The 12,487-nt window shown below is 46.2% G+C and overlaps 1 protein-coding gene and 1 pseudogene across 2 annotated transcripts in view; both read left to right on the top strand.

The window, feature by feature from the left end:
- Positions 1–7,163, top strand: part of CEP350 (centrosomal protein 350) — a 130,778-nt gene extending 123,615 nt beyond the window's left edge. For both annotated transcript variants that reach the window (XM_045298317.1, XM_045298318.1), the window contains one exon: positions 3,475–7,163. In XM_045298317.1, coding sequence (XP_045154252.1) covers positions 3,475–3,639 — 165 coding nt within the window. In that variant the 3' untranslated portion in view covers positions 3,640–7,163. The remainder of the gene's footprint in view (positions 1–3,474) is intronic.
- The window catches only part of LOC105978997, a 10,461-nt pseudogene continuing 1,648 nt past the window's right edge, over positions 3,675–12,487 (top strand).

Here is a 12,487-nt window from a genome sequence, read left to right on the forward strand (position 1 = left end):
GTACACCAGAAAGTGTGCATTATGTTATTTTGGGGTGGAGTGCCCCTGTATGCAATGGACTTCCAAAAGTGTGTGAAAAAATTCCATTAACTTTCCATTTCAGTTTTCCACAAATTTTTGATGCCCCTTGTGTTAACCTAGGTTGACGCAGGAAGATCACAGGCCAGTGGGTGGAAAGTCTTGTGGATCTAGTGGCAGTGGAAGCATCCCAGTGCTGGTGTTTGTCTCCACATGGCTCCTCTAGCTCCAGGGCTCTGGCTCCATCAGAGTAGCTCCATGTGGCTTGTCAACAGGAAAGTCTTGCAGGGAGAGTGTGTCTTCCTCCAAGGAAGAAGACAGGAATTCCCAGAATCCTCAGCAAAAGGCCATACCCATACAGAAGCCTCTTTGGCTATGACCTGCTTGACAGGCTAGACTCCACCTCTTCGCTGAAGTTGACAGTGTATTATGTAACTGCCACAAACCACCCCTTGTCAACTTAGACACTTTTACATAACTCTTTAGACATACATAATTTTTTAACAAAACAATAATAAAATCATAGCTTTACTTAACATAACTCTTTAGACATATATAATTTTTTAAAACAACAATAATAAAATCATAGCGGTATCTAACAGGATAAAACTAAAATGCATACAATTCAATATGTGCCAAAGCATCATTTAAACATAAGATTCTATAAGTGAACAATATTTTCTGCCTAACAATCGCAGTTAAGTAGCGCTTACACCTTAATCCTATGAATATATTTCTTCACCTATGAAAGTTTGTAAGCCAGCTACTTTATGCCTTTATCCACCCCATTTTGGGTATCCAATTTCTATACTGCCCACTTAGATCAACCCAGTTCTCTGAGGTGACAAACATGTTACTTGGTGTGAAGAGTCTTCATTCCAGTTGGAACCTTGTAAGTCTGCGTCCACAAGCAAAGTCAAATCAGGACAGGCCATCCATAAAGTCAGCAGCAATGTGCACCAGTTCAGAGGCTCAAATATCTGATCTGGTCAGGTTCAAGTCAACTCAATGTGGGCTGCCTCACTTCATCCTACCAGGGTGCCCATTGGTCGCCTTGCCTTTACATCATCAAGTTAATGGCTACTCAAAGTGACCCTGTAGGACAAGGTAGAGCTTCCTCGGTGAGTTTCTGAGACTGTAGTTGGTTACAGGAGTAGACAGCCCCGTCTTTCTCCCTCTGAGCGGCTGGTGATTTCAAACAGTGGATCTTGTGGATGCAGCCCATCATGTAACCACTGTGCCACCAGGGCCCCTCTGATTCTTTAGGACAGTCTCTCCTGCATTTTGTGATTGGAAAGGAGATTGCTCAAGAAACAGATTTAATATCAAAGGCTGAGCAAACTTGTCATGAAAAGGAGACCATATGACTTTGTTTGAAAAAATAAATCAGTTTCTTGAGGAGAGGCAATCTAGTTGAGAGACATATCTGCTAGCTTTCCCAGAAGATAACCAGCTCCATACCAGGTGGAGAAGTGCTGCATTAGACGGTTTGTGTGGCATCCTTCAGTTTCTGGATAGGTTAACACGTAGCTCTCATATAACAACATAGAAAGACTTAGTGGTTAAATTAGTAGGGCAGGGGCAATGAATGTACAAATGTGCTTTACACAATTGATGTGTGTATGGATTGTGATAAGAGTTGTATGAGCCCCTAATAAAATGATTTTTTTTAAAAACTAGGAAAAAAAAGAGAAAATTGGGGGGGGAAATGAGTAGGGCAGGCTTCTCTGAGTCTCTCAATAAGTGGTATACATTGTGACCTCCCAGGTGTCTAAGAACTCAATTGATTGTCGAATCCTTTTTTGATAACACATCTGGAACACTGATGGCAATGCTGCTTAAGCATTGGGCTCCGAATCTCAAAGTCAGTGGGTCAAACACACCAGCTGCTGGCGGGGAATATGAGGCTGTCTGTACCCGTAATGACTGACAGTCTTGGAGACCCAAGATGGGCTCGCTTATCAGGTCACTTTGAGTCAGAATTGGTTTGATGACAGTGGGGTGGTCGTTGGGTTTTCTGTTCCTGGAGCATCATTGGGGCTGAATGTTTTACATGTCCACACTGCACACCAGCTTAGGGTGTACACTGGACACCGCTTTTCCCTTCCTGCTTCTCTCCATCTCCAGCATGCCACCATCTCTCTCCCAAGTGGCTGTCCCATTTCGCACCACAGGGAACTAGAGTACAAGTTCCCCTCTTCACTTCCACCACCTTCTGCTAGAGGACACATGGCCGGGCAATTCAGGAATGTGTTGTCCTGGGCTCTGTTGCCACGTTAGACTTCTGCAAGTAGGCTTGTTGAAATTGGTGGTTGGAGCCTGACCTCCACCCCACTCACCATCCCACGCACACTGTCATTGTGTCAAATGAGCCTGACATGTTTCTTTTATAGCTAGCTTTTGCTGGTTTTTACCTTATTTGTTGCAAACAAACAATAAATCTTCAACCATTATTTCTAATTTTTTAGATTCATTTGCATACCTACAAGCCAAACCCATTGCCATCAGGTGAATTCTGACTCCTAAAATCCTGTCAGACAGAGTGGAACCGTGCATCCGGGGGTCTGGGCCTGGGTGAGGGGATTTCAGAACGTTTGTGGCCAAAAGACTCTTTCCATTTTCCCACAAACTGTGTGAAGGTGCCCCATCCATCTCTGCAGAAGCAGACGGCCTCATCTCTTGCAGGTGGAACTGCTGGTGGGTTATGTGTGGTTAGCAGCAGCTCCGACCGCCACACTCCTAGAGCTTCTGGACATTTGCTTCGGGGCCTCAGGTCCGAAAACTGTGTGGGTGATTTAACAAACAGCAGCAACAACATGATTTTAAGCAGTGCTACTTTTTAAAATTATGGAGGGAATATTAAATTTTAATCATTTATTTCTCATACTCCAGACTCACGTTCAATATTATCTTTGAAATCATAGATCTATATAGGTAATATTTTGTATTCTTCACCACCACCCCCCAATCCCTTGATTTCTGCACTATTCTTTATATTGGAGTGGCCTGCTAAGTCGGATGCTTTAATGTCTGTAGAACACTGAGATAGTGTCAAATGCAAGTGTACTTTTGAAGCTGTTTTTCTGTTACTTACTCCTGTATTTCTTCTACTGGTGTTTCCAGCCTTTTTGCAGTTTTAAAAGCGGTGGGTGTTGGCACCCTCCTCTGCATTTCCTTTTTCCTTCTGGCTGATCCCTCGGCCTGTCTTCCCATCGACAGAGCCAGCACACCTGACTGATTTCCTGCCGTGTGTGCAGCCATCGGTGACTCCCTAACCTCTTTCTCTTCTCTCTCTCTCTCTCTCTCTCTCTCTCTTTAACCATTTTATTTGAGGCTCATACAACTCTTATCACAATCCATACATACATCCATTGTGTCAAGCACATTTGTACATGTGTTGCCATCATCATCCTGAAAACATTGTCTTGCTAAACCTCTTTCTCTTCTGTGTTCTAGGTCCAGGAGCTCCATGAAGAGGAGGCCCAGTGGGTGAACTATGATGAGGATGAGTTGTGTGTGAAGATGCAGCTGGCTGATGGGATCTTTGAGACCTTGATCAGAGATACTATTGATGTTCTGAATCAGATCAGTGAAAAACAAGGGAGAATGCTACTTGTGTGACACCTTGGAAAATAAATTGAACACTGAGTGCTAATATGAGTCCTGGGCCTTTCTGCCTCCTGATACACCCCCCCATCTCCGTCATAGCAAGAGTGCTTCTGGACCTTCCACCTCTTCTTAAAGACCAGTGGTATGGAGCTCACGGGACAGTGTGGGATACCTGTACTGCAGCCTTGGCCTTTAGAGACTGTCCACGGGACGAATGGGCTATGGTCAGTGGGCAGGGTTGCACCCCTGATGTTGACACCCAGTAGAATTCTGCACTTCATTAACATCCCTGTTAAGTCTCAGATGAGGGCTGAAAACACCAGGCTTACCTCATAGTGTAGACTGGGCTATCCCTTCCTTGAGTCCGAAATCAGGCGAGAGAGCTCTTACTAGATATGTGCATCATATCATTTTTTTGAAATGTATTGCTGGCCTAAATCATGAGAGTCATAAATGGACCGTATAGTCTTTAAACAGTATTAACCCTACAACCACTTCTAAGTAGGCAAGTCTAACAGCGCGTGCCGGTTTGCCATTCTCTTGTTCATTTCTTCCTGAAGCCCATGTTCTTCCATCACTGCGGTTTAGCAGCACCAAATGGATGGTCAAGTCAGCTGAGCTGAGAGGCAGCCTTGCTTCCTACGCACCTCCTAAAGAGTGCTACCCCGTTGCTTTATTTCTCGCTTGTTTGTTCACATGGGGCTGAAAGCAAAGGCAGGCCTCTGGCAGACTGGGCTCAGAGGACTGGTGCTGCGTTGGTTCTTCCACCCACGTCGTGCCCTTGTCCTTTGCTTCTTCCTCCTGAACCTCTCCGAGCTACTCCCGGAATCACAGATACTCAGGACCATCTCAGGCACCAGGCATGGCGAAAGTGGAAATCATTCATTTTGGCCTTCATACCTTCAACTCCCATTTCAACCCAAGAAACCAGAGACGCTGTTATTTGAATGGCTTAGGAAATGAGTGTGCGCACCAAAGACAAAAATAGATTGTCTCTTATTTGTGTGCTTGTTTTATGCTATGGAACCTTTTTTTTTTTTTTAATTTATTTTAAGATAAATTATTGAGCTGAAAAAATGTGTCCCTATTCAGAGGTGAAAGATTGTTGTAATCGTTCAAACTTCTGTCTTGAAGCGTCTGTGGTTCATAATCTTTGCACAGAAAACCTACAGTTTGAACAAACCCATACACACATGGAAGAAGTCAGTGCAATTCAGTGACGTGATGAGCTCTTCTAAGCCCGCCTGCAGGAGCTGGAGTGAGATGAAATGGTTTGAAGACAGGGCTCAGCTCAGTCTCACCTCTCTTACCTTATAGCTTCTCACAACTCAATCCCTATGTCCCAAAGTGCACGCACTCCAGCTGCTGCACGAGAGTGGGCACGGCGCTCTCCCGAGGCCCGCCTCCTGCCTTCTCAACGGGCTTCTCCCATCAGTCCTGCCCTTCTTCAAGTGATCTCAAAGACTGCGGATAATCCTAGGCGTGAATGTAAATGCCTTAATATTGAAGGTCCTGACTAGGAGCATGATATAAGACATCCACTGGATTCATATTGACAAATATCCTGGAATGCTAGAACTTCAAAATACGTTAGAAAAATCCCAAAGATGGTATAATCTTTTCAGTGTGCATGCTCATCCATATTGTATCCCCCTCCAAATTTGCCTCTGCGGCTCCAGTTTCTTCACTGTGCACCCTTCCATGTCGCTTGGTTTCATCTTGTCATTAGGAGAAACACCTGAAGTCATGGGGATGCTTGCATCTTGCACGGTAACTGGTATGCTAGCTCTCGAGCGAGAAAGAAAGCTCTGACGTGTGGTCCGTTGCGGGTGTGCAGATGCCACCTGGGCTCCCTGGGTGGAGCTGTCGTGGAGCCATAGAGAAAGAAGCCAGCATGCCGGGTACTTACCAGTCGTGTGGGATGACTGCTCTCATGCCCAGGAGAAAAGCAAAGGCCTTTCTTAATTCATTATGTGTTACTTGGAAGACAAGAACGTCTTGTCTGCAGCCTTTGACTCTACTGTTTGCAGGATCACGTCCTTCTGATACGGAACCTTTACAGTGGCTGTAAGCTTTTTTTTATAAGTGAAGCTGAAATTACTATGATAGGAATAGAAGTCCTTTTTCTACATCTTCATGATTTGGGCCTGAAATAGATTTTTAATAGAAAAGCTTATGTTTACTTTTTATGGCATTTTGATCCCAGGAAAGGGAAAAGCCGTGAGCCGAGGCCAGGACTCAGTGGTCAGGCTCTGAGAGTCTCCGGAGAAGAGACGCTGCCGGGAACGGGGCACCCCTCACAGCCCCAGTCAGCCCGGGGTCCAGAGGAGGGGCAGGGACAGAGCTGGCACCCAGCCACTCAGTCCTTGGGATCTTCTTAATCATGCTCTGCCCCTTGACCAAGAGTCTAGATGTCCCCTCCTTCCCATCTTTGGTCATTCCCCGCAGCCCCTCCATCCTCCTCCTCTGTCTTTATGATCTTCGCCTCGGCAGCAATCCCTTGTAGAAGAGCACCATCAGAATTCAGTCCCAAGGCACCATCAGTTCCTTCTGAGTCCAAAATGATTTGTGCTCCCCAGGGCCCAGTCTCTGGTTGACATCAGTACAGGGTATAGCTCCCTCTTCAGGTCTAAACAGGAAGTTTTCCTCTGGGGAAAGTGGGAAGGAGCACGCGACAGTTCAAAAGGAAGGTCATTTATTTTTCTTTCACCTGAAAAGAAAAGAAATCCCTTCTGTGACTGTAGGTCTCTGCGAAAGTATCTTTCAAAAGAGATTTCATTGCTCCTGAGCATGTTGTGGCCTGTTGATAAAAACAATTTTGTTCACTTTCTTGTCTTGAAAAAAAAGTGGCCTTAGCTTTTTGCAATACTTGAATAAAGTGTGTACTCACAAAAGAGTTTCTGTAGCACAGCGTTAGAGACTCCTAACTTTTCTGCAAGAAGTTCTGACGGACTTACATCTCCCTTTTACTACCTTAAGAAAACTAGTGAGTAAGACAGTAATCCAGAAGGCAAATGATAGAGACTACAATGATGTTTAATGCAAATTGTAGGAATTTACATGTTTACAAATCATTTAACCTGGTTGTGCACCAATTCCATAAAATATCTTTGTATTATAAAAATGTGAAGAAAAAGATGTTAACTGATGTAAAGGAGGTACTGTCATTTTAACTAACCTATGTTTAATAGCTTTTCCTTCCGGACTTTGCAAAAACCTTCTTGGTTAAAAAAAAACAACAATTGCAAAAAGCATTCTCTGGGAGGCCCCACCTCCTTGTGTGTACTGTGCTGTGCAGACATGAAAAATAAACCCGCTTACTGTGTGTGTGTGAATAGCCTGGTCCTCAGGCCGTTTGCAGCCAGTCACCACATCCAGTGTGCAACTCTGCGCAGAAGACTTAAGGGTGTGGTTTTGTAAGTATGCTCTGTAAAATAACGGGGGGAATTCCCATGTATACCTGTGTAAATAGATTTGTTAACTGAAATGTACTTTAAGAAAGGATGAAATCTGTAAATAAACTGATTTATAAATTAGTTTCCTGTCAGGTGTTTTGTTCCCCACGGCTTTAGGTGCTGTTGTTGTTAGGTGCGCTGGTTCCCGAGCACAGCCGCCCTGTGCCTGAGCCCTTGTTGCAGCCCCTCGGTCTGTCCATCTCGCTGAAGGCCCTCCTCTGGACTTTGCCCAGCAGGATGCCCTCCTCCAGGGAATGGTCGCTCCTGACAAATTTACTTCTTGCTGATTCTCTGTTGGACACAAGGCCCTATGTTAGAGGAGAGCAAAGGTGAAGTGTGTGTCAGAGCAGATTGCCTGGATGTGAATGGCGATTGTGCACACATCAGAGCCACTGGGCTCTGACGGGCTCCTCACTGATCGTGTGGGCTGCCGGGGAGAGGGCTGGCCTGGCCTCATAGAGCCTGACTTCTGATGGAAGCGTCATTAAACAGTAGCTCCTAATCCTGCAACACAGCAACCTGACTCTTCACGAAATTTGGTTTTTAATAGGTTTGGGCAATCCTCTGCCGTTAGGAGGTGGAGCGCCATTGTCAAATGGCCAGTCTAGGACATGGAATGCCTTTTTCAAATGGAGCTTGCTCCTTCGTACCATCACCAACTCCAACCAAAGTTGGCCTGCGATCAAAGTACTCCTCAACCACTCTTGTAATGACTGGATAGCAAACAAGCATGAAATGTGAATGTGGGAAAAGGTGCGGAGGTTTGCAGTGCTTCCCACAAAGGAGGCGGATGCAGGGTTCTGGTGTGGTTCTAGAGTATGTACTTGAAGGACGGGGTGGGAGGCGTGCATCAGGGAGTTCTTGGATAAGGTCTACCTACCTCTTGTGCATTAATAGATGTCTTGCCCGTCATTCTACGTAATGCCATTTTTCTTGAGGACTTGGACTCGGCCCCCTGGTTATACACGCCCTTTGCAAAAGAACACACCTGGGAAAGTCACACACAGCTAAGTGGGCCACCTAGGAGAGCAGCCATCTGATGACTGGGTGTGGAGGCCAGTTTCTTTCTGGAAACCGAGGCTTGGAGAAGAATGGAGCTAGAGGACTGTGCTCAGCCCCCTCATCTCACCTGAATGCTCTGGTTTCCTCTGAATGGCCCTCCCTATGACTTCTTTAGCCCACAGCCTGGAGCATTAAAGAAACCCTGCTCTCCACTGCAGCAGAACTCTAAGGAATTCTGACACAGAAAGCAAGTATTGGAGACCCTTCTGTGGGCCAGATACTGTGCTTGGGGCTAAAGACAGTGATGAAGGAGAAGAAGATGACAAGGACCAAACACTTGCTGTCAGGGATTAAAATACATGCTGATGGAAGGAAGGCCATGGAAATGGATACTAGGAAGAAATCATACAATGCTCTACAAAAGCCAGGAGAGCTCAGGAATTGGAGGCACTGGCTACCATAGAAGGAGCTAGAAATAGGGGCTTCCATGTCTGAAAGGGATCATTTTCCCTCACTCCACCCACCCACCCATCTTGCCCGCCACTGCCTATGCCCTCTCCAGAACCCCCAGGAGGTAGTTTGTTCTGTGGAGACGGCCAGAGAAATCCCGAACTGGACAACTCCAGGCACAGCAAAGCATGGAGGGACCCTGTGAGGCTTATTCAAAACTTGCTTCTCCAGGAAGGTGAGTGGCCACATAAAAAGTTGCACACCAATGTGTGTAGGTGCTTTGTTGATAATTGGCACAATGGGAAGCAGCCAAGATACCCTTCAATAGCTGGTACATCAGAAAGGAGTATTACTCAGCAATAAAAGGGAACGAGCCTTCAAGTTATGAAAAGACTCGGAGGAGGGTGGAAAGCCAAATCCATCTGCAGACTCCTGGGTGACTCCCCACTGCCCACAGACTGGGCCTGGAACAGCCCTTGTACCAGACAAAGAGCACTGTGAAGAGGTTCTTTGCAACTCTACTTAGACTGGAATGTGACAGCTTGCCATTAGCTGGCCCTTTGGGCCAGTTTTCAGTTTATCCTAAATTTTGAATATTTGCTTTTTCTTAGACCTGAGGTCTTTCACATAATCTTGTTGCTGGGTCCCTTTATTTGTTTGCTTGACCTTGTTTCCTACGTTGGATCTGGACAGGGAAGCCTGGATTTATGAAGACAGTAACTAAAATAATAATTGCCTGAGGGCACAAAGAGGAGTGTGGGGGAATCCCAACTATGTGGGCACCCCCCACCCCAGAGGAATACACTTCAGAGGACAGTACTGAAGTTGCAGCTCAGGAAGTGCATCATGTCTGATCAGGAGCAAGCAGGGAAGGGGAGAGAGTAAAACACACCCCTGCCCACCAAGCCCTGAGGACAGACAGTATTCCGGGCCAGAGCAGCCAATGCACAGAGAGGATCACAGTCGGCCCCACCAGGATACACAAGGACATCTTTCGCTGTCGCACAGCGCTAAGGGGGACAGCACTGAGGACACAGAGAGGGAGATGTGATTTGACCCCACCACACCGGAGTGAAACACTAAGGGCATTCTCGGGAACAGTAAGGGGAGCAAAGCAACAAAGTCCCCGAGGAAGGCCAAAGGGGACTCGGGCCAGGGCGTGGCACCCCAGCAGACTCGACTGGAAAACACTCATAAAGGTCAACTGTTGGTTTTGTTTAGCTGTTGTTGATTTATTTTTGTCTTATTTTTTGTTATGTTTTGCTTTGTTTTTGTGCGTATTATTGTCCCTGCGTGTCTATCTGGACAAGATAGGTGGGATGAACAATCTGGAGGAGAGAACAATGGGACCCACGGTTCAGGTTAACATGGGAGAGGAGGAGGTGGGGGGAAAGGAGAGGGGTGCCAACAAATCCAGGGAACAAGGGAAGAATAAGTGATCTGAAATTGATGGCGAGGAAGGCATAGGATTCTTGGGGGGTTCGATCAAGGACAGTGTAGCCAAGACGAATTACCAAAACCCGAATGAAGGCTGAACATGATAATGGGACAAGAAGAAAGTAAAAGGAAAGTAAGAGGAAAGAACTGGGAGGCAAAGGGTATTTACAGAAGTCTAAATACAGGCATGTATCTATGTAAATACATTTATATATAATGATAGAGGAATAAATCTATGTGCATATATTTATAAAGTATTATGGCAGCAGATGGACATTTGGCCTCCACTCAAGTACTCCCTCAGTGCAAGAACAATTTGTTCTACTAACACAGCACTCTGTGATGTTCACCTTCCCTTACATGATTGCTGAAGATAGAAATGGGTGCATAAGCAAATGTGGTGAAAAAAACTGATGGTGCCCAGCTATCAAAAGATGTAGCATCTGGGGTCTCAAAGGCTTGAAGATAAATTAGCGGCCATCTAACTGAGAAACAACAAAGCCCACATGGAAGAAGCACACCAGCCTGTGTGATCACGAGGTGTCCATGGGATCAGGGATCAGGCATCAAAGAACCAAAACAAACAAAAAAATATCAATGGGAATGAGGGGGAGGGCAGAGTGGAGACCCAAAGCCCATCTGTAGACAATTGGATACCCCTGTCAAAAGAGTCACAAGGAAGAGACAAGCCAGTCAGGGTGCAGTATAGCAAATATGGCTAGACCAGAAGATGGACACTGGTACAGATAAGAGCTTGCAACACAGGAATCCAGAACAGATAAACTCCTCGGGACCAATAAGGGGAGCAGCGATGCTAGGAGGGGAAGGGAGGGAGGGGAGAGGAAGGGGGAACCTATCACAATAATCGATGTATGCCCCCCCTCTCAGGGGGATGGACAGCAGAAAAGTGGGTGAAAGGAGACAGCAGTCGGTGTAAGACATGAAAAACAAAAATGAATATAAATTATCAAGGGGACATGGGGGAGGGAGGGAAAAAATGAGCTGATACCAAGGGCTCCAGCAGAAAGAACATGTTTTGAAAACGATGATAACGTATGTACAGATGTGTTTGACACAATGGATATATGTATGGATTGTGACAAGAACAGTAAGAGCCTTCAATAAAATAAATTTTTTAAGGGGAGTGTGGGGTAAATGAGAAGTCAGCACTAATGGGCACAAGAAGGAAGAAAATGTTCCTAGGTTGATTGTGATGATTACACAGCTCTTTTTAATATGTTTGAACTACTGACTCAGGATGTGTGAATTACAGCTCAATAAAACTGAAAATAAAAAAGGTTGGCTTCCGCTCTCACAGCCACTGCGGTCCTTTGAGCTCCCTAGAGACAGCGCTGGGCCAGGCATCACCGGGTCGCATATGGGCGACTCTGCTCCTCGGATGAGATAAAAAGGATAACAGCATGGGGCAAAGAAGCCGAGAGGCAAAATGTCATCTTACGCATTTTCTGTGCAAACTTGCCGGGAGGAGCAGAAGAAGCACCCAGATGCTTCTGTCAATTTCTCAGTATTTTCTAAGATGAGCTCAGAAAGATGGAAGACCATGTCTGCCAAGGGAAGGGGACATGTGATGACCTGGCTAAGGTGGACAAGGCCCGTTATGAGAGAGCCATGGGGGTGGGGGTGGGGGGCGGGCACAGGGCACTAACCCACCCGAAGGGAGGGTATTGTTTATATCTCCACAGAGAAAAAGGGACCAGACTCAAGCCAGTGCTCCAAGATGTGAATGCAACATGCCAGCATGGAGTAGGGAACCAGTGGAGAGGTCTGAGGGACCGGCCCCAATCCCAACTCCTACATGTACACCTGCCCCTCACCCCAGAAGAATTTATTTCAGAGGACGGCACTGAATCTGCAGCTCCAGGAGAGGGACATGTCTGATCAGAGCACACGGGAGCAAATGAAGGGGGAGGAAGAAAGAGTGGAGCAAGTCTTGACCCACCAAACCTTGATGAAGAGATTCACGCTTAGAGCAGCCAATCCACAGAGAAGACCACATGGCCGGCCCCACTATGAGATGCGACATCCCTCACTGACCCATAGTATCCCTACAGGGGACAACACTGAAGACACAGTGTGGGAATTGCACCCGATCTGATCCCACCACACCGAGGCAAAACACTAAGGGGTTGCAACAGAACAGCAAGGGAATGGAGCGGCAAAGTCCCCAGGGAATGCCAAGAACAGATTTGGGGCCAGTGCATGGTGCCCCAACAGACTCAATTGGAAAACACTCCTAAAGGCCAACAAACAATCCTTGTACTGACTACAAGCTTTTCTTTCTTGTTGTGTTTTGTTTTGTTCTTTGTGATTGGTTTGTTGTTGTTGTTTTGTTTTATTTTGTTGCTTGGTTTTGCTCTGTCTTGTTTTTGTGCATGTTATTATCTCTGCAGGTCTGTCTAAATAAGATAGGCTCGATGAATAATCTGAAGGAGAAAACAAGAGGACCGACAGTTCCAGGGGACATGGGAGAGGGGGAGGTGGGGGGAAAGGAAGTG

This window comes from Echinops telfairi, unplaced genomic scaffold (genome assembly GCF_000313985.2).
Source record: "Echinops telfairi isolate 266 unplaced genomic scaffold, ASM31398v2 ScPeMD7_7424;HRSCAF=8462, whole genome shotgun sequence".
Classification (NCBI taxonomy): Eukaryota; Metazoa; Chordata; class Mammalia; order Afrosoricida; family Tenrecidae; genus Echinops; species Echinops telfairi.